At 34.1% G+C, this 21,744-nt stretch overlaps 1 protein-coding gene across 1 annotated transcript in view; it reads left to right on the top strand.

Moving 5' to 3' along the window:
* The first annotated feature begins 220 nt into the window (after positions 1 to 220).
* Positions 221 to 21,744, top strand: part of PKHD1L1 (PKHD1 like 1) — a 140,147-nt gene continuing 118,623 nt past the window's right edge. Inside the window, exons 1-10 of the mRNA XM_039853718.1 lie at positions 221 to 371; positions 2,293 to 2,382; positions 8,177 to 8,321; positions 9,246 to 9,354; positions 12,559 to 12,616; positions 13,717 to 13,810; positions 15,590 to 15,643; positions 16,159 to 16,232; positions 17,169 to 17,211; positions 20,988 to 21,058. Of these exons, the coding sequence (XP_039709652.1) occupies positions 299 to 371; positions 2,293 to 2,382; positions 8,177 to 8,321; positions 9,246 to 9,354; positions 12,559 to 12,616; positions 13,717 to 13,810; positions 15,590 to 15,643; positions 16,159 to 16,232; positions 17,169 to 17,211; positions 20,988 to 21,058 (811 nt within the window). The 5' untranslated portion in view covers positions 221 to 298. The remainder of the gene's footprint in view (positions 372 to 2,292; positions 2,383 to 8,176; positions 8,322 to 9,245; positions 9,355 to 12,558; positions 12,617 to 13,716; positions 13,811 to 15,589; positions 15,644 to 16,158; positions 16,233 to 17,168; positions 17,212 to 20,987; positions 21,059 to 21,744) is intronic.

The raw sequence follows: 21,744 nt of genomic DNA, 5'->3' as shown, positions 1-21,744 counted from the left end.
GATGAAAAACTTGCCCATTGATCTCTCGCCCAAAGGAGTAGAGCTATTACGCCTATGGGGACAGTCCTGGGAGGTTGGCACCCAGGTCTGAGTGTGGAGGTTTGATGAATGCAGACTGGCTCCGGGCCAGCTCGTTTCTCCGGTGAAGGGTGTGTATCTGTGTACAAATCCCACCGGAGAGCCGCCGGAGAGCCGGGGGCGGGGCGGTCCCCTGCGCGCGTGGGATGCACCCGGCGCGCCAGCGGGCGGCGGTCTTGCAGCCGGGCGGCGGGCTCGACTCTGCGGAGCTCGAGCCGCGATGGGACACCTGTGGCTTTTGGGAACCTGGGGCCTCTGGGGGCTGCTGCTGTGTGCCGCGGACCCCCGCACAGGTAACCATTCGGGGCGCTGGGGAGGCACGCAGGATAAGTCAGTGAAGACGCCGTCACTGCTCCTGGGGTCGCGGGACAGACGGGACCGGGTGGCACCAGCCCTGGGCCAAAGACGTGGGTGCGGCTGCGTGTTGAGCTTGGGACCCAGGGACCTGGAAAGCAGGCCTAAGAGACAGAGACAGAGACAGAAAGACAGAGACAGAGACACAGAGAGGGAAGGAGGGAGACAGGGAGAGAAGGAGGACAGGAAGGAGGGAGAGGAGATTGTTCTTAATCCATCAGTGTTGTTGAATTATAGACTCTCACCTTCTCTCCCCCTAGTGACTGTTGAAAAAGGACCGAAATTTGGCCTGGGGTGTGGGGGTGGGGTGTAGGCAGGAGTCCCAACCTAAGTCCTCCCTCTCTTCACTCGTCTTGGGTCTCTTTGCCCCACTGAAGGGAGGTCTCCCAGTAGGATAGAAATGGGTCTTTGTGGCGGGTGTCAGTCACTTCCAGGGCCACCTGCCCTGTGCCTTCAAAGTAATACCCAGGAGAGGGCTGGGGAGAGACTGATAAGATAGGAAATTGGAGTTGTCCGTGGAGATAACAGGAGGATGAACCTGAGATAGATGAGGAGCTGCTGGCCTTGGAGATAGGATCCAGCTGGAGTTTCCTGCTCTTGGCTGTGGGATTAGTTATAAAAATGCCTGAAGCAGGAACAGCCTTGGAGCACTTGGCAAAGACAGGCCTGAAGTACAGAGGCCTTGCGTGGGGGTGGGGCGGGGCAACTTTATGTTTGAAAGCTTTGCCGCTATAGGTGAAGGCCTTGCTAAACGCTTCTCAGACGGGAATGAACGATACGTCTGTAATCTCTTTTACCTTCCTCATAATTCCGTTTCAAACAATTGATGGTTTTTGTGGCTTTTCTTTATGCTCCCACTAAATTTTCCCACTTATTCTGAGAATTCGTTACTGGATCCAAGAATTCACGGATCTGTACAGTTTAAGCGGAAAGTAAATCCCACTGGCCACTGTACATCTTTGAGTTGTTTTAAAGCATTGCTTACAGTCTCCAAAGAAGTCACTCACTCACCCCTGTGCTTGCATAGGCACCTCCCTAAGTCTGGAACTCTTTGTCTTCCCACAGTTGGTCTAGTCTAGCTAATTCATACTTGCCCTCCAAGATGCAGCACCGCTTCTTTCAATAAGCTCATTATGACCCAAGATGTATGGGTGAAATGCCCCTTCTGAGTCACCCATGGCCCCTGTGCTCTTTTCTGTCACTCTGTACTGTCTAAGCTAAACTTCTGGAAAGTTGAGACTTTTACATATTTTTATATCCTCAGAAACCCAACACCGTTTGTTGAATGAATCAATGACCTTTGCATTAAGAACTCACTAGTATCAGGAGGCTAGAAAAATTCCAGAAATTATCTTTCCTGAAGCCTTACTCTGTCACAGAAACAATTTCTTCTTAAAACACAACATTCCTCTTTGTACCTGGACTATTCTTTAGATCTACTAGTTTTACATTTCCTATGTGCTTGTATAATGACCTATTTTTCCATGGTGTTATTTCTTCAGAATTGTCTGCTGCAGTGTGGGCTAACTGTAGTTATGGAACTGCAGTAAGTAGATAACTACATGAATTTAAGAATTTAATAAATGTTTTATAATATGATACATGAAAATGATCATGTGTTGTCCCTGCTCTTTATAGCACCTAAGATAGTGCTTTACATGAAGCCAATGAGTATTAACTAAGTTAGTGACTTAACTCCCTGTCAAGCCATTGGTTGTCAGTAGAGCCAAAAATAAAATGTTTGTATATTTAAGTCCTATAATCTTCATGATATTTTTCTAACGTTGTAATATATGGTATGAAATTTGATGCTTGAAGTACTTGACGATTTTACCTCTATTATACTTTAATATCTTTCAGGTGACTCTAAAATAATTCCTAAAGTCACAGAAATAATACCTAAATATGGCAGCATAAATGGAGCCACAAGACTAACTATCAAAGGAGAAGGTATGGTTGCCTTTTTTTTTTTTCTTATCATGGTTGTGGTATTTTAAAGACTATTTCACATTTAGAGTCTTATGGTTTAAAAAAAAAAAAAAGTCCACTGGAGTTATTTCTTTAATCAGCCAGAGTAGTAAAATTCTATTCCCTTTGACAGCTATCAACACAATCATCTAAAATCGTGTTATAATTACTTGCTTAACTGCAACATCTGGATTTTAATGACTGATTTGAAAGGAATATTTTTAACTGAACTCTGCAATTATTTGCTTTGTTCTTCATCGGTCTAACCTTCTTTATTTTTATATCAAATAAAAACATTTGGTGGTTGGGAGGTAGAATGTTAGTAAGAGGGGATGACAGAGAAATAGGATGGTAATGATAGGAGAAAGTCCATTGACAGTAAATCTTTGGATTCCTTCTTCTGTCATGTGCTTCATCAAAGCATGGGTTATGTATGTCTCTCTCCTTGCCTGGTCTTGGGACGAAAACATAATGAGCAACTATTCCTACAATTAAATAGAAATATGTGGTTCTTCTAGCTATAAGGCGGCCTTTTCAATCAAAATGATTGTAGTATTCAGATGCTTATTTTTTGAAGGACGAGAAAGAAAAATTTTAAAAGAATATTAACAAAAGTTATTATTTAATTAATAAGAAGAGAAATGAGAACATTTTGGAGGCAGAGAATTGACAAAGCAAGATATTTAATTCTGTTATATGTATTGAAATGTCTTTCAGTACTTCTAAGCAATATTTCTGTATAATCTCTCAATGATATATTAAAATGGTTTATGCCGCTGAATTCTGAACAATATATTTTGTATTAAAGTGTTCTTTTTTTAGAATTAAACACCTGGAGACAATGTATTTGTTAAAGACTATTTTTCAAATGTTTTTACCCATAGCTCCTTTATATTGTAAATTGCTGTTAAGATAAGGTGCTTGAAAGCTATTAGGTTTTTAACAGAGATTTATATGCCATGAAAGAAATGCCCAATTGAAAACAAAACGAAACAAAACAACCACCCAGCTCTTTCCTTCTCTCCTGTGACCTGAACTTTTTCTGATCCAGGAACCATGGTTGAGATTAAGTGCATAGGTCCAGATCATCCCTAGTTAGAAATATGAAAATACAAAACAAACACTTTATTCTTAAGGCAGTTTGGAAGAGTATCCTTGTTAATCTAACTATAACGTTTGTTCTTTTATGGAGGCTCTAGAGTAATCCTCTTATGAAGCACTAAGTGTCATGGTGAATATCTAATTTTTCCATCAGTCTCAGTTTATATGTGCTTTTGGCAGAGAATTATATAATAGTTAAATACTATTTGAATTACAGACACCTGCACCCCCACCCAGATTTGTCTTCCTTTCCCTGCCGTGACTACACCCTGTAGGTGACTAACCGTGTGTTAGCACATGTCTTTCCCAGAGGCTGAGTCTAAATACTGTTTCATGTGAGTTTGGGGGGCCCATGATATATTCAGCATGTGTATAAAGCAGTGATAATGAATTTGCAGAACACACCAGAGCTCCGATAGCTACATGGATGTGATACTTGAACAAAGTTTATTTGAAAAGACTACATTCACACAGTTCATCAGTGCTGCCTCTCCCCAGTGCTCCATGTTTAGAATCGCATGCTGAGCTATGTTATTAATCATACACGAACACTTTATAAATGAAATTGTAAATGCTAGATGATTACCTAAAAGTCGGTCCCATATGATGTTTAAAGTGTTTTATTTTTGTAAAAGTCATGATGAAAAAATTAACTATTATAGAAACATTTGATTTAGAGAGTGAGTTCTTTGACATTCTACCCTCTAGAAAGATCTACTTTAATATTTTGGTTTATCCAAATGACTCTTGGCTATTTCCATTCATAATATTTACCTATACAGGCAAAAATTTGCTACTGTATTACTTTGTTCTAAAGGCTGTGCTTCAGGAGCCAAAGATATATAATTTTACAGTTACAATGCCCAAGTAAAAGTGTTTTGTGCAATGGCATGATCGTAGAGATAGTTCTACCTCATTCTGAGATGACTGATTTGATGAGGAGTGTTACCATTGTGATCAGTTTAGAATGCTTCTAATTTTATTGGTTTTATTACATTATATCCATACCTCATACTGCTCAATTGTCTCCCTTAGTATTTATCATATTTTTAAAAAATCAGTAAGCTAAAATAACGTTTTACCTTCAGCCTTTTTTCCTATATATTTTCCTATTACAATGTCTGGCACATGTATTTTTGTTAATATGAAGTGTTGAATTATACAATTTTTATAATGTTATGGAAAGCACATGAACTTTGACTGGCTGCCAAGACCATCTTTGCCACTTCCCACTGTGCAACTGGGGGCAAGTTACTGCCCTAAGCCTCAGCTTCCTCATCAGTAAAATGGGATGGTAATTCTTACCTATTGGGACTATTGCAAATGTTGAAATGGATGATGTGTCTGAGGTACCCATACATAGGATAAGCTCCAGCTCCATAAATTAGAGCTATTTTGTTTTTAATTCCTTCGCATTTCTGTTGTAGGTTTAGTTTAATTCTTCCACCACACTGCACCTTTCCTTCTCATTGTTTTCAGTGCTATAACTTTTAAGTAAGTTTATACACTCTCATCCCAGCTTTTTTTAAGGAGCGAAACCAAACAGCCTGTGTTGTACATGGCAGCTGACATCTTCCGTGATAACGGCACAGGCTGCTATCGAGAGGCTCAGGTTTTTGTGCCTGGCAAATCCTGTCTCCAGTGTTTTTTGCAAAAGAAAAAAATACATCAACATGTTAGGAATTTCCATCTGAGGCCTCAACCTTTTCTGTTTCCAGTGTACACCTAGCCCTTCCCTTGATCTTTGTGCTTTGCAGTACTTCTAGAGGTATCTACTTTATATCCGTTTATTTATTTAGAATTATACTTTTATATTAAAAAAATTTTTAAGGTGATTCCTTTGAAGTTTTAAAAATTATACTTGTAAATTAAAATTTCTTTAAAAGGTGATTCTGTTGTATTTTTTTTAACTCTGGAACTAGCTAAAAATTAGAAATATTTCTATGCTTGTTTTTTTAAAGCACAATTTATAATGAAAATGTTTACAGATTTTATTAATTTGGTTTATATATTCCCATAGATTTTACTCATAGGAGATATATATAATTTATATATATATGAATATGACATTAAAACAATTCCTAAGCTAAAAACCTCATCTTTTGTTAATATTAATTTTTAGAATTGTATTTGTCTTAAGAATGCTGAAAAACACATCTGCATTGCCTTATCATCGATGTGACATGTACCTAATAGGGAAATAATAACACACATCGCATCCTGAGCCACCCCAGAAAGTAAAACTTTCCATTCTTTAGTTGCCAGCAGCCCTCCTGTGTGTTCCAAACTCAATGTGAACTACAGAGATAAGCAGAAGTTGGCAAAGGAAACATGTGGGTTTACAAGTAGCTTGCTTTTCTGCGTTTTCATGTGTCTTCTCACAATTCCACGTTAGCAGTAATTGCCTTTCTATAGTCAAAACTGCAAGTTCGATGTAAATATATTTGACATGTTAAATTGATGCTTTTATTTCTATCTTAGTCTATACTAGTTGAGTCCTGTTTGGTTAATATTTATTTAAGCTAAGAAGAAGAAGATAGTGTTTGTTAAAATTCCTTTGTTGAATTTCTGCTTACTTTTTTACAAAGAAAGGATAGGAGAAGAGCTAAGAACATAGGGTCTAGAGGAAGTTATACTGGATAACAGGGAATGGCTTCATAATATGCATTTTTAAATATTATTTTTCTCTGAATATCACAAGTGTGCCTGATTGACATCTACAACCTGAGTTCAAATCCTGACCATCACTCTTAGTTCTCTGTTATTTTTTAAAAGATATATTAATAATGAACCTAAAACTCAGGGTTTTTGTGACTAACGATAAGAGCAGATGTCAGTTGAGCTTTTAACATATGAGCCAGGCACCACGTTAAGCAATATATGTAAGCCCTCATTTAGTCTTCCTAACAATCCCATAAATAGATTATTGTGGGCAGTTTCAAATGGAGAGACTAAGACAGAGAGCTGTGTATAAAACACTAATGCCTAAAGTCATACTGCAAGGAAATGCTGGCGCTGGGATTCTGCCCCAGGATGTCAGGGTCCAAGTGCCCTTTCCTGAAGCAGCACTGTCCCCTGACATGCAGCTTTGCTGGAACCAGACCTTAGGGGCTTTGGCATTGGACGAACATCTGGCACAGTGAAGTCCTACTTCCAGTCCTACATGAAACCGGGCAATATTAGTGTTTCCTAACAGACCTTTGTAGAACACTGAAAATGTAATTTAGAAAGCAGTCACGCCACAGACACGTGGCAACCCCAATTTAGTCGCTTCAATTACCAAAGGTTACTTAAAATGTGTAGCTATTGTAGTGGTGATTGTTTTGTTGAAACATATTTGAAAACGACTGAGAATTTAAGGTAAATACTTAATATTTTTTTTAGCATTAGTAATAAAACACATAGGGTTTAAAGAGTTAAATCGACATCTCCAGGTTTACCTTTTTCTTTTTACACCAATTTTAAGTTAATTATTGTACTGTGGGAATGATATGATCTGTAGGTAATTAAGTTCTGAAATTTAGTTTATATGTTTATATTAATGACATGGATGCAAATTGTTTAGTGTAAAAGAAAAATTTTCATAATTTCAAAAATATCATTAGTCATCAATTTGGCTATAGTGGTGTTTTAATGTTAAGCACTTGTGAAATTCAAAGAAATGCATGTATTTTTTAACACACATATTTTCAGAAATGCACATATTTAAAAATATACATAAAATTTAGGAATTTTAGATTTCGAAGTAATCTGGGCAAAAACTGTTTATTTACTAACTTACCTTTGTTTCAGAAAATATTATGACTTAGACAACTTCATAGATTTACTCTGTATACTTGAACAGTATTAAGCACCTTTTAAACATTTTTACTAGGAGAATATTTCATTATAGGATTTAATTAATAGCACATTATCTAATTTTTTTCATAGGTTTCACTTCTTAGGTTTATTTTGAAATTGAATATTGTTTCAACAATATAAAATATTTTTATGTAGCATAAATTCTTAATTCATGTTTATTTCCAAATCTAGTTTTGAATTTTCATATATTTATAGTGAGATTAAAATGATGTTCTGCTCCTTTTCACATCATCCATTTCTCTGATTCTCTTGGGTACAGGAAAAGTTATTTCCCCCAATGGGAACTCTCAACTCTAGGAACAGAATTTGATGAATAAATGCTTCTTATTGTCAATTCTTTGATTCTGAGAGGTGGTTTATATTTTCCTTAGAAATTACAAGCAAGGCTGAGCCCCAGTTGTCCTTGGTGGTGCCCAGCTTTTTTTCTTATATATATATACTGAGAAATATATATATGAAATATATATATATGTAATATATATATATGAAATATTTATTTGTCTATTTTCTCCACTCCTCCCTACCCTACCTCTGGAATACAAGCTGTTGGATTCTACAGCATTTAACAGCACCTGACAAATAATAGGTTCTCAAAAATTACTTTTATGAATAAATTAATTAAAGTCTAGTTTTTCTGCTTCCAAAAGGAAGTTACAACCATAAGAATAAATGTGAAATAGGTTTACTTATTTCATATAACTGCTTACTTCAATACTATTCCTTATTATTTATTGAATAGTTCAATACTGAATGACAATTATTAGATCTCAAAACAGAATTCATTAATAATAATTGAATGTTTTTACTTTTCCAGGTTTTGCTCAAGCAAACCAGTTTAACTATGGAGTTGAGGATGCTGAGTTGGGAAGCAGTGTACAATTAGTTTCTTCTTTTCGATCATTTTCTTGCGATGTAGAAAGAGATGCAAGTCATTCAACTCAAATTACATGCTATACTAGGTATGTTTTAAAGTATCTTAATAATATTTTTGTCATATCAGAATTACATTTATGCATATTAGTATTATAGTAGTTTATCATTCTGGCTATTATATTTTTCTGATTATTAGCTATTTTTGATTTCATGATGTTTATACTATTTTATACCTTTATTATATTCAATTATAATGCTCTTTCCACATATTGGCATAATAAACTATATTCTATATTCTTTTCCAGGTTATTAGAGCTATTATCATTATTGATCTTTTTTAGAAGATAAATGGCTACTATTAAATTGTAATGATGCTCCTCAAAATATCAAAATTATGCTTTCCTGTCAGGTTTGATTAATTTTGTTCAAAATCTTGACATAGTCATTAAGATTAAAGATGATTGTTTTGTATAGTGACATTTCAAGTTCTTTACTATTAGCCCAAGTTAATGTTTGTTATTAGCAACTTAGGAAAAAAAATAATTATTATAAATTGCAACTTTCAATATTGAAACAGGTAGCATACATTTCAGAGGATTTCATTTCAGAGGATTGGCTACATTTGTCATATTGGCTATTTTTCTGCAGCAAAATCTTACGTAGGAAGAAACTTGATTGAAAAATTTTTAAAAACAAAGCAAGGTGATATGTTACTATTTTAAATGATTATCATTACAGTTGTTATTGCATTTATTTTTCTTTTCAATAAGCATCAATACAGTTAGAATAAGCATTTGCCTGGTGTCTATGATGTTAGACTTTTCAGTACAGAGTTTAAGATGGAGATTATCTTTTCATAATATAGAACAGAATTTAAGTGTAGCTCAGTTAGAATTTTAGACACTTTTTTTCAAAACTGACATGTAGTCCGAGGCAGTATTTTTTATTAATACTATACATTAAATAAAAGAGTTATTGCATTCCTTACATGGTCTTCATTTGCCTTCCAGAGCAATGCCAGAAGATTCCTACACTGTTAGAGTCAGTGTGGATGGGGTTCCAATTACAGAAAATAATACCTGCCAAGGACACATTCGCAGCCGCGCATGCAGCTTCTATGTATGTGGGAGCTCATCTTTAACCTACATATAATTGATCTTGTACTTTCATGCGGAACTGGGTTCTTATTTTTTAATTTTACAGATTGTTATCTGTGTCCACACTTAAAAATATGTTAGCATGTGGCTAAGGATAATTTTACCTAGTTTTAATGATTTTCCATAGTAATAGAGTCTCATTATTTCTGATTTGTTTCTCCCTTTTTAAAATTAATTTTATTGATGAATTAAACTTTTAGGCTTCCAAATTATTTTCTTGTTCAGACTATTTTTTCTCTCTCTCCATTTCTGTTATTAGTTTGATTCTTCTTTTTTAATTTTCATCAAAGTCTCCTTCATTTTGAATAGAAATGTAAATATTTTTCTTTCTTCATTAAGCATTTCTCTTCTTTTATTATTTAAAGTGTGAATAAGTCTGAAGTCATTCATAGCCTCACATTTCAAATTTATCTCTTTTCTTGGCAGTCTAAAAAAATATATGTCTTTTTAAGTAGAAATCTGGGCATCTTTCTTTTAGGATGTCCCTGAACAAGAATAAAGGGACAACTGATATCTATTGAGAATCTATTTTGTGCTAGTTTATTTTGCTTGTGTTATTTTTGTATCCATTCACCTTTTCCTGCATCAGCAATCTCTCACAAAAAACTTCGATTATTCCTTAAAATTGCTGCCCATGTTTCTGTCCTTTCTGTTTTCTATGGCGCCCTTGTGTTTCTGCAGATAGACTCTTCTTGATCTATTTCTAGTCCATTTGTTTTCTCCTACACCACAGTAGTTCCTCCTTATTCACTGGGGTACATTCCAAGGCCCTAGTAGATGTCTGAAACTGCAGGTAGAACCTGTCCCTGATCAACTTCTTCAACTCTGCTGGAAGTGTGACAGCTTCATCAGGAGACTCAGCCTCTTTGGTAGTCTATATTTTTCAGTCCACACATATTCCTGAAAGTGCATAACCATCCCTTACTTGCAGTAATTGACTCGTTGTCACTTATTTCAGTAATCCCTTTCTGAAGCAATATGGTGCCGCTAATAAAAAATGTCAACAGAACATGTTTTCTGTTCACGTCTTCCTCTCACAAATGTAATGCTTCTTCCATCTTAACTATGCACTTATCACACACTGTGACTGTAACTTTTGCAGTTTGAGGTACGACAGCAGAACTAGCATGAATTTCTTTTTCCTCCTTTATAATTTCACAGATAGAAGATTCATTCTTACTGTAGATCTTAGCAACCTCAGCATATGGCTTTTTATTTTTTTCTTTTTTTACTAAATTGAGAACTTTCACCTAAAGGAAGCATTTTAAGGCTTCTCTTTGACATATCTGAATTGCCAGCTCACTATCACTCCTTTTGTATTTGGGGGCCATTTTTACATAAAATAAGGGTTACTTGACCTCAAGCACTGTGATACTTCGATAGTCAATCTGATGACCAAGAGGGCTACTAAGTGACTGATGGGCAGGGTGCACATACGGTGAGGAGACACCGTACACAGGGATGGATGATTCACATCCTGGGCAGGACAGAGTGGGACTTCCAGGATTTCATCATAATACTCAGAACAGCATGCAATTTAAAACTTATGAATTGTTTATTTCTGTTGTCCACGTGGACATTGAAACTGTGGATAAAGGAGGACTACCATATTTGTTTTTAAGTATAGAATTTTGTCTGTATATGTCTCAGTTACTGAGGATTCTTTATTTTGCCCATCAGCTCTGCTCTTTACCTATTTGGTATTTATTTGTTTTTCACATTGTAGTATATTTCCCTTTTGCAGAAATTATTTTTCCTTTTTCCTTTTGAAAAGAACTTGGCATATGTTTACTTGAATAATAAAGCTAAGAATTAATATAGCATTGGCTATGTGCCATGTGGCAGTCTAAGTATTTTGTAAATATTAATTCTTTACTCTCACAATGATCCTATAACTGTATACTAGTATTATTATCTCTTTTATGGACAATAAAACTGAGGGCTTGAGAAATCACATCACTTACCTAAAGTCATGCAGTTTGCAGGTGGTAGAGCTCAAATTTGAATTTGGACAGCTTGACTCCAAAACTGGCCCATAGTAATGAGTCCCTCTTGCCTCATATATGCACCCAAATATCTCTAACAGACATGTATTAGTTTCCTAATTACTGCCATAAAAAATTACTCACACTTAGTGGCTTACAACAACACAGCTTTATTACCTTTCAGCTCTCTAGGTTAGAAGTCTAATTTGGATCTCAGTGGGCTAAGATCAAGGTGTTGGGAGTTTATGGTCCTTTGGGAGGCTCCAGGGGAGAATCTGTTTCCTTGCCTTTTCCATCTAGAGGTTTCCCACACTCCTTGGCTCATGGTCCCTTCCTCTGCTTTCAAAGCTAGCAATGGCGTTTGAGTTCTTATCACATTGCATCACTCTGACCTTGCTTTTGTTGTCACATCTTCTTCTCTTTATTCTCTCTCCCTCTTCCACTTATAAGGACCCTTGTGGTTGCTTTGGGCCCACCCAGATAATCGAAAATCATCTCCCTCTATTAAGATCAGCTCTTTAACAACCTTAATTCCATCTGCAACCATCTGCCATATAACCTAACATAGTCACAAGTTACAGAGGTTAGGGCCATGGACATCTTTGGGGGCTATTATTCTGTCTCCCAAAGTATAAGAGTTTCCATCACACTGGTGGCCTCTCTGGAATTCCACTTTCTTCCAGTTCCCGTTTTGTGTCACAATTCTTAAGAATTATACCTGCAGTGCTCTAGAAAATTAACATTAGCTGGGTTACCAAAGCTTAATCTGATGGGTTTTTTCCAAGTTTTGCTTCTGTGTTTTTGAAAAATGCTTAGTTATTTTTTCTTTTTGGGCTTAACCCAAAGTAGTCTTTCTTTAACTGTATTTCACCAAATTCCTAACTCTCTTTACCAGAGAGTTTCATTACTGTAGTTTGACTTACACTGATAACAAAAGGATGATTGAATTTTAAAATTCCAAGCTAGAAATATTTTGAAATGAGAGAGGATTTCCGGGGTAAGAAAAAGATCTGAATAAACAGAATAATATTCTTAACTTTATTTCATATATATATAAAATAAATATTTTGAAAGTCATATTATGGATATCGTTTAAATATAAATAATGTAAGAAGCAGAGATTCCATAAAACTAGGAATGAAATAGAGATAAGACTACTTATTGAAAGTATTATTTTACAGGTAAAAAGTTTCAAAACTCCAACAATAAGGAGCATCACACCTTTATCAGGAACTCCAGGTCTGTTATATTACAACTAAAATATCCTTTTGGTTTATAGTAATTAATTTAATTTTTAGTATGTAAAATTATAATATCTAAAAATTTATATGTGATATTTTTCTGATTATATAATAACTCCCAGTATTTTTAAAAATGATTTTCATGGCTGCATCTGACTCTACTATAATGTATTTAACTTTCCTCCCATTGACTTCTGGTGTTCATCACAACTGTAATCATACCAGTTTATAATTACAACAGGAATTTGTGAGAATGCCTTTTTCTGCAACCTTGATAATTCTATGTACTATTTTTTTCAAGAATTTATATGAAAAGTGTAGTAAGTTTTAAAAACAATTTTCCAATTCTTTGATTTATATAATTAAATTTATTTTGTATGTACTGAATATTTGTATTTTTTCTTTCATAAATTGTCTGTTCACCTCCTTTGTTTAATTTAGGGCTAGTCAACTTTTTTTCATATTAGGTTATAAGAATTCTTTATATTTTAAAGATATTAATCATTTATACATTATATGCGTGGGAAATATTTTTGAGTTTATCATTTACTTTTAAAATGGATTAATGGTTTTCCTGTCATTCAGACATATTTAATTTTTATTATCATTTCTAAAGATCTTAATCTTTGTTATTTCTTCCTTCATTTTTATGCTGTAGAAGACCCCACAATCCCAACTATATAAATATTACATATATTTTCATTTATTTTTCAAGAGATTTTATGGTTCTATTTTTTATATTTAATTTTATTTCACCTAAGATTAATTTTGTTTTTTAGTATAAAGTAAGGACTCTTATTTATTTTTTCCAATTAAAATACTCATGACCCAAGTGATAGTTATTAAATAATTTATCCTGTCTTCCATGGAACACCTCTTAATCTATAAATACTTGTAGATACTTCCTTAATACTATAAATGTTTATTTATGTTTTATTTAATTGATAGAACTTTCAGAACTATGCTAAGCAACAGTGGTGAACATGAGATATAAGTGTTTGGATGCTGGTTTTATTGGAAGAACCTCTGATGTTTTGGTATTGAGTGTGTGGGTGTATGGGTAGATAATTTTACACATAACTTTCTGTTTGCTTCTAGGTACACTGATAACAATCCAAGGCAGAATCTTCACTGATGTCTATGGGAGTAATACTGCTCTAAGCTCAAATGGGAAAAATGTTAGGATTTTGAGGTAAATTATTAATGTGGAAACATATTCTTATAACTCATAGATGGGATATGATATTCTAAAATTCATGGGTCCAATTATATTAAAAAACCACTACAATAGGATTAACCAGTGTCTTTTCACTCATATCATAAGAAGAAAAATAGACTGTTGGATGATGCATTGATATGGAAGCAGTGGCCTTTTTTTTTGTCTGTCACAATTCCTTCTTTCTCTGTAATGGATTTTATTAAAAGAAGACACATGGAGGCAAGTGCCACAGCAATTGAATTAAAGTCACAGAACTTTATTTTTGGATTATTTTGTTACTTAATTTAACTGCTTCATTTTGCACACATAAAAACAAAACAAAACACTGAATCCTAGAGGTCCAAAACTTAGTCAAGGTCAGGAGGAGAACCCAAGTCTGCTAATATGTATTTTGACACTTTTTCTTCTACACTCTCTTCTACAGGAGAGTGCTAAAACTGAAAACCCTCAATAACTTATTAACAACCTAGAGTTTGAAACTCGGTGCTTCCATTTATCAGCTATGGACCGGATGGTAACATTGTCCACTTATTTAACATCAAAAAATAATTATTTACATTTGGATTGGAAACTTGTATTTTGACTAGTGTTCTCTTCCTATAGGTTAAGGTGGGGTTATCGCAGTCATATTCATTTCCTACAGAAAGAAGTACAGAGTCAGTATCCTGGTTTTCAAAATGCTTCATGCTATATAATACATATATAAAATGGATAAATGGATAAACTAAATAACAATTCAGATAACACACATGTACATCTGCACATATAATTTTGTAAAATATGCAAATTTGAAAGGTTTTTCTAAATGAAATAAAGTTAATTTATCTGACATTCTATGAGGTAGAATTCTCAATTAAATAACACTTAGTTCAGGAAGACTGGAAATTAGAAGGAGAATATGAATCCATAAATCTGTAATGGGTACAGTAATTCAGATTACTTTCTTTATAGACCTAATGTAATGACCAAATGAAAGGTTTTGTATATAAAAATATATTAAATGGAAAGTTCAAAGTTCTCTCCAAACAGAAGTCCTTGTATTTTAAGTTCAGGTTTGTATCAGGCCTGATATTGAGTCTGGGACTTGCTGCCACGGAAGCTCGGTGGTTTATTATGATAATACAGAAAATACAGTACTAGTCAGTAACCTGCAGGCCTCCAATAGCATCAGGTTCTATCAGTCTTAAAGCAATAGGTTGACCCAATCAGCTACAGAAATGCAAAGACAGATATTCTCTCTCTAGCCTTGTGCTGCCCCTTCTCAGCTTCTTATTCCCGCCTTGCTCTATGTACCGATACTGTTAGATGTTCTTTTAATCCTGATTTTTCTGTTCTGCCTGTGCTGTGGACCTTAATTCCTGTAGTATGAAATTTACTACAAAAGTATCTTTTGTATTTGAATTAATTGAACTTTCAGATCTAAGAGTCCCCATTATCTGTTTCCATGTTTTCTATTCCCATTGTACTTGTCACTTACTAACACACCAAATATGTTATGATTATCATGTTTATTATCAGTCTCCCCCAGTTAGAATGTCAGTCTCACAAGGGTAGGTATCTTTGTTTTGTTCACTGATGTGTTCCAATACCTAGAGGAAAGACTACAACATAATAAATGTTCAATAGATGTTCGTTGAATGAATATATGATGGATAATAAGTGATTGAGAGAAAAAATATAAGGTGGGAGGAGAGTATTTTGAAACAATTTATTTAATATAACTTGATCTTTTCTAATAAAATATTTATACAGAGTTTATATTGGAGGAATGCCCTGTGAGCTGCTTATACCACAATCCGATAATTTGTAAGTAATTTAAATAATTTTTTAGAAAAATAGAAGATATAAACGTACTAAGTCTAAGTAGTAATTTCTAGCAAAATCATATAGCCAAATGCTTCATTATACAGTATAAATTATAATATTTTATAATAAATTAGCAATAATTTATATAGCAAGAATTTACTTGACATCTCCCGTTGTCTCCAGTATAGTATAATATGAACTATTATTTAGATTATGATGAGAAAAAGGTTTTGAGAAATACCTTTATCAATTAATTACTTCACTTGGTAATATTATAAACTCTTTAGAGGAATATCAATAGAGATAGCCATTAATTAATTATAAAATATTTAATTGTTCAATGAAGTTTTATTCAGATATCTTCAACCAAAGCTGGATAATACTTTCATTTCACAGAAATTTTTGTTGTAGCAGCAGTTTCTGTCCTGATACATGTCTATAATTCATAAGATATTTTTAAGGGAAACACTTTAGTGTCAATGTAAGCTTTGGAATTAACCTATATGCTTTATTAGGTATGGTCTAAAACTAGATGATCCAAGTGGAGACCTGGGTTCTATGATTTGTAAGACAACTGGAACTTACATTGGTAAATGTTCATCATTATTCTTCATAATTCTCAGAAATGCCTGATTCTATTTCCTTGTTTTGTATTCTCCTAGACCTCTTTACTCTCATCCCTTTTTTTAAAAGTTATCATTTCCACTTTTCCTTGGATTTTTTTCAGTTTCATGTGAGCATGTATAAATTACCTTTTTCTTAAGGTTTACATTTCAGATAAGCTTCTTTGAATTTCTTTTCTTTCTTCTTTTGTCATCCAAAAGATTCTGTGGCTAATTTAGCTAATTTTTCTCTGGAGCCTTAATTTAACTGTTCCTCCACCCCCCGCCCCTTGCTCTATGTACTCCATACGCTCCAAACTTTTCTTGAATGAGTTTCACTCCCTTCTGCCTCCAGGCCTTTGCAAACTTCCCATCCTGAGAATTTCAGATAAAATATCATGTCTTCAAAAAACCCTTCCTTGACCTCTGCCTTACATTCTCAAAATCTACTCTTCTTTTCCTTGATAGCTTTATCACAATTTGTAGTCCTCTGTTGGTGTCATTGCTCTTGACTGACTGTATCCTTCACTAGACAGTACCCTCTGTTAGGAGAAGAGTGAACTGTGTGTTCACCCTGCATCTCTGAACCACTGGCAGAGGGTCTGACCCAGCTAAACAACTGTTAAATGGATAAAAGAAATTCAAGGGCAATATGGTTACATATATGTTCTTTTATTATTCTTCATTCATTATTATATTTTGTCAGGTTTTTTCTAGTTATAACCTTGAAATACCTTATAATGTATATAGTAAAATAGTAGGTACTTCTTTAAGATATATCAGTTGTCATTTATTTGAAGATTAATAAATAGTGCATAGTTACAGTTTTAAGTTTCTTTGCTTTTAAATCAGCTTTGTAATATATAGTTATTGTTCTCCTGTGATTGTGAATTTAATTGATTGTGTATTTTAATTAATTCCAGGTCATCATAATGTCAGTTTCATCCTGGATAGTGATTATGGAAGGTAGGTCATTTTGTAAATAATAATTTTCATAATTGATTCAACTGGGTAAATAAAACTGTATATTTACTCTGTGCTGTAGATCCAGAGATTAAAAAAGTAATCACTTCCTTCCCACAAATTAACATTTAAAGGGGCCGTAACACCCTTTCACTCATAATTTGTGCCTCAGACACAGGCTTTCGACTCTTGGGAAATCTAGCCTTACCTAAAGCAACAAATAAAAATCTTTGATTGTGATATTGAAGAGTGTTATTTTACGTCTTTAGTTCTTCTGATTTAATTGTAGTTTTTTTGGCAACTAAGTAATCCAATTTTTATTTAAACTAATGTAAGAATAAATAAAACCCACAATGAATATTGCTTGATAAAGGTATTCTTTTAAAGTGCCAAGACATATAGAGCCATGAAAGATGGTAGTTATAGCTTTCAATTGTCTCTCTTAACACCAGCTATGATTTTTCGTAAAAATAGGACTCATTTGCAAATATCCTACATTTTGATATCAATAAGAAATACCACGAGAGGTTTATAGAAATTCAGAATATGCAAATCTCAACACATTGCAAACCTCATATTACAGATAATTATAATAATGAACATTTAGTGGCAGACACAGTGCTAAGCACTTTACATATGTTATTCAGTTTAACACTCCCAAAGAACCTATAAAATTTAGTGTTATCATCTCATGTTGCACACTGGGAAAAATGAGCCAGGAACATTAAATAATTTGTCCAAGAATATGCAAGCAATAAAGAACAGGACTAGTTTGTGAACTCATGCAGTCTAACTCCAGGGCCTGAATGTTTTATTCCAGTGCTTTGCCATGACTGAGGGAGGGTTTCAGCCACAGAACCATGTCTCATCCCTACTTAACATCCTGGCTCAGGGGTCCCTACCATGGCAGGATTGCCCACTCCTGGGTACATGTATGGGGACATAGTTTGACTGTCATAGTAACTGGGGCATGCTAATGGCGTTTCATGGTCAGGACCACTATTTGCCAAACCGAAATGAATTGTTCTGCACAAAATGTCATAGCATCTCTCATTGAAAAAAAAAAAGCCAATTAATAGAATTTCAGATAAATATTATTATTTAGCCATTCAATACCAATATAACTGGAGCAGATCAATAATAGGATAAGTCTGTCAATTTCTTTGTTGTCTCTGATGAGAGACTCAATGATTAGAACTTTGAAAAGAATGGCAATATTACTATGATACTAGATGTTGCACTGGTTCATGCTCATAGACACTGTCTCGCAAGAGAAGGATGATACCGGTATGCATGGAACTATAATTGAATTGGTGAGAGCAAATGCCATTATATTCAATAACCTAGAAGAAATGGACAAGGTCTTAGAAATATACAAACTTCCTAGACTGAATCACAAAGAGCTGGAAAATCTAAATAGACTGATCCACAGTAAAGAAATTGAAACAATCATCGAAAACCTCCCAAAAAGTAAAAGTCCAGGACCAGGTGGCTTCACTAGGGAATCCTACCAAATCCATTATCAGTGTATTTAGAGATCATCTACTTCTAGACAGCCAGAGGCAATAGGTTTGTAACAAAGTGATGCTTGGTCTGGACACTTAATTATCAACCAGTATGGACTGGGCCAAAACCATAAAGAATATTATAATTCAAGGACAAACCGAAGTAGATAATATGTAAATGGTATTAAGATTTGCCTTTGTGATTTTACATGGGGCAAAAGACTTAAAGTCCCATGAGTTAACTGTTATTTTCTGTTAGGACATAACATACTTACATATAACTTGGTAAGATATAACAATAGGATTTTATTGAAAATATTAGAAAATCATGTTAGAAGCAACAATTGTTGAGTTTTAAATGATTTCTTGAACCATATATGGTTCTTTTATGCTCGCAATGTCATCTTCTTAAGGTGAGAAAAATGAATTCTTAGTTCTGAGTCTATATGAAAGGTTTTAATTGCCAAATCCATCATATGTCTCTCAGAGAAATGATAATCCAAAAATAGAAGGTTTGAGTGATCAAGCTTGAAAGTGATTGATAAGTAAACATAAATCAATATGCCGCATTAACACACCCCCAAAATTTCAACTTAAAAAAGCCAGCGAATACTACAAAAAATTATTGATTCTGTGATCTTATAATTTCCTTTTTTAAAGTAAATATGCTGTCATTTTGTACTGTCTCACAACTGATGAAATTGTGTTTCTATATAAAGCAATTTTAGGAATTTAAGATAACTTTAAATATGATATTTACTACTTAAAAGCCTAGTTTTAAGATTATATGTCATTTAAAAATGTTAAGCCATTTAATAAATTATAAAATAGATATTTTACAAATTTCAGGGGTATTCCTGAATATCAAATGAACCAATTAAAGATTACTGTGGCACCCATTCTGTATTTCTTTTAATAGCCAACCTTCTTTCCTCTATTAACCAAGTTCAAACAACATCTGTTCCAAACTGATAAGGTTCCAATGAGGCTGTCTTAATTGAGAAATGCCTAATCATTATCAATGAATTAGTGAAGATCACCTCGGTGTCATACCAAATAAATTACATTCCAATTTTATATCGAGGCAATTTTCCCACCAACATAAGAAGCAGAGTTAATTTTTCAGATGTAAGATCTAACCACAGACAATATTGTTGGAACTAGCATCATTTCAGATTTTTAGGAAATCAGCTGAAAGGCTTATAACAGAAAAATATAAAATCCAGTATGAACTTCTTAAATAACTAATTTGATATAAAATACTTCTAGGGAATCTAGTTTTCAAATGCACGTTTTAATTCCTGGATGAGATTTAAAGAGAGTAAACTGTTGGTCTCAACCGCAAGATTAGCATTATCCTTTTACATTCCAGTTCAGTATATTCTAATTATGATGAATGAGTTTGAGTCTTAACATTTGAATTTCTTAACTTTTCTAATTATGACTTTCATTGAGGTAATTAAGGGAACAGCATTTAATTTCTAGATCAGAACTCTTTCCCTTCCCAACCCTCCAGGCTATGGAAATACAAGTGTGTATCTATAAAAAATATATGAATAGGCTCTATGTTTATTAAGAATGGCAACTCTGGTGGATTCTTAACTCATCTATTTGTACTCACATGCAAACTAGTAGCAGGATTGAAGCTCTGTGTAGTACATAGGTTGGGAGCCAGGACTCCAGAGTCAAACTCTACCTAGGTTTAAATCCTTTTTCTACCACTTACTCTCTTTATGATCTTGAGTAAGATGAGAAAATTCTCTGAGTTTTACCTACCTAAGGGGATTGAAGTAAGAATTAAATGGCACAGTAAGTTAAAAGACTTTCTAAAAATCCTAACTTAAAAGCTTAAAAATCTGAGCATGATACCAAATGTTCAGTAGTGTTAGTTATTGTGACACTAAATGGGCTATGAGAGAAGAGAGAGCAGAGATCGGCAGAAAAGCCCAGCCTTTATGAAAGGTGATCCTCCGGCTTTTTATAGTGATATAAATTCTTACTGCATTGAGTTATAATTTGCATTTAATAAAACGAACATATGTTAGGCGTGCAGTTCAGTAAGTCCTGACAAATGTATATTTGTGTAGTATTTGTATACTTCTATAGTTGTATAACCAATAATGAATTCAAGATGTAGAACATTTTTATCTTCTGTCCAGCTCTTTTGCAAATTATGACATGATTTATATTACTAAAATAAAAAAATAGATAACATTTTCCTAAAATAAAGTTTATTTTTAAAGTAAGAATTTTAAAACTTTTTTTTTTATACAGGAGTTTCCCACAGAAAATGGCATATTTTATTTCTTCTCTGAATAAAATTTCAATGTTTCAAACGTATGCAGGTATGTGATCTTTCACTCTGTGTGTGTGAGAGAGAGAATGAGAGACAGAGATGGGTATCCTTCACTTCATCAAGTCAAAAACAATAAATAAAGGTACACTATACTATGTCATGTACTTCTAAGAAGGAAAAACACCTGAAACAAGGACTCTACTAGGATGTCCTGTCATTAAACTAAGACCCTGGAGACAACATCCCTAGTGTAAGGTTGATTAGAAAATAAATTCATCACACTAAAAGAGACAGAAGCGAAACTTGCACGTCTCAACTTTGGCTGCTGGTTGAGGGAGGAAAAAAAAAATCTCTGCTGTCAATTTAAACCACAAGCCAGTACTCTCTCAGATTTATGCTCCTAGTGTGGTCCAAAAGAAACTTCAAGCAGATTGTAATTTAATTTACAGAGGTCTCCCTAGGAGAGTGTCAGAAGCAAACACAAGTCTTCTTGGAAAAATTATAATTCATTCTAGGTCAGACGTGATGAAATTGGCACATATGGATTTTGAAGATGCTCAATGTGAAAAAAAAAATGTGTCTTGTGTGTGCGTTGGCTTTTTCTAGGAATTAATTTCATGCAAAATTCATATGTAAAACTACGTAGAACTTGGATAGAACCAGTACAATAGATTTTAATAAGAATCTACCATGTCATGCACTAGGCTCTTTCATCAATATACCCAAAACTTTTAC

This window comes from Pteropus medius, unplaced genomic scaffold (genome assembly GCF_902729225.1).
Source record: "Pteropus medius unplaced genomic scaffold, Ma_sr-lr_union100, whole genome shotgun sequence".
In the NCBI taxonomy this organism is placed as follows: domain Eukaryota; kingdom Metazoa; phylum Chordata; class Mammalia; order Chiroptera; family Pteropodidae; genus Pteropus; species Pteropus medius.
Note: the sequence above shows the minus strand (reverse complement) of the source record. Positions and strands in the feature narration are given on the sequence as shown.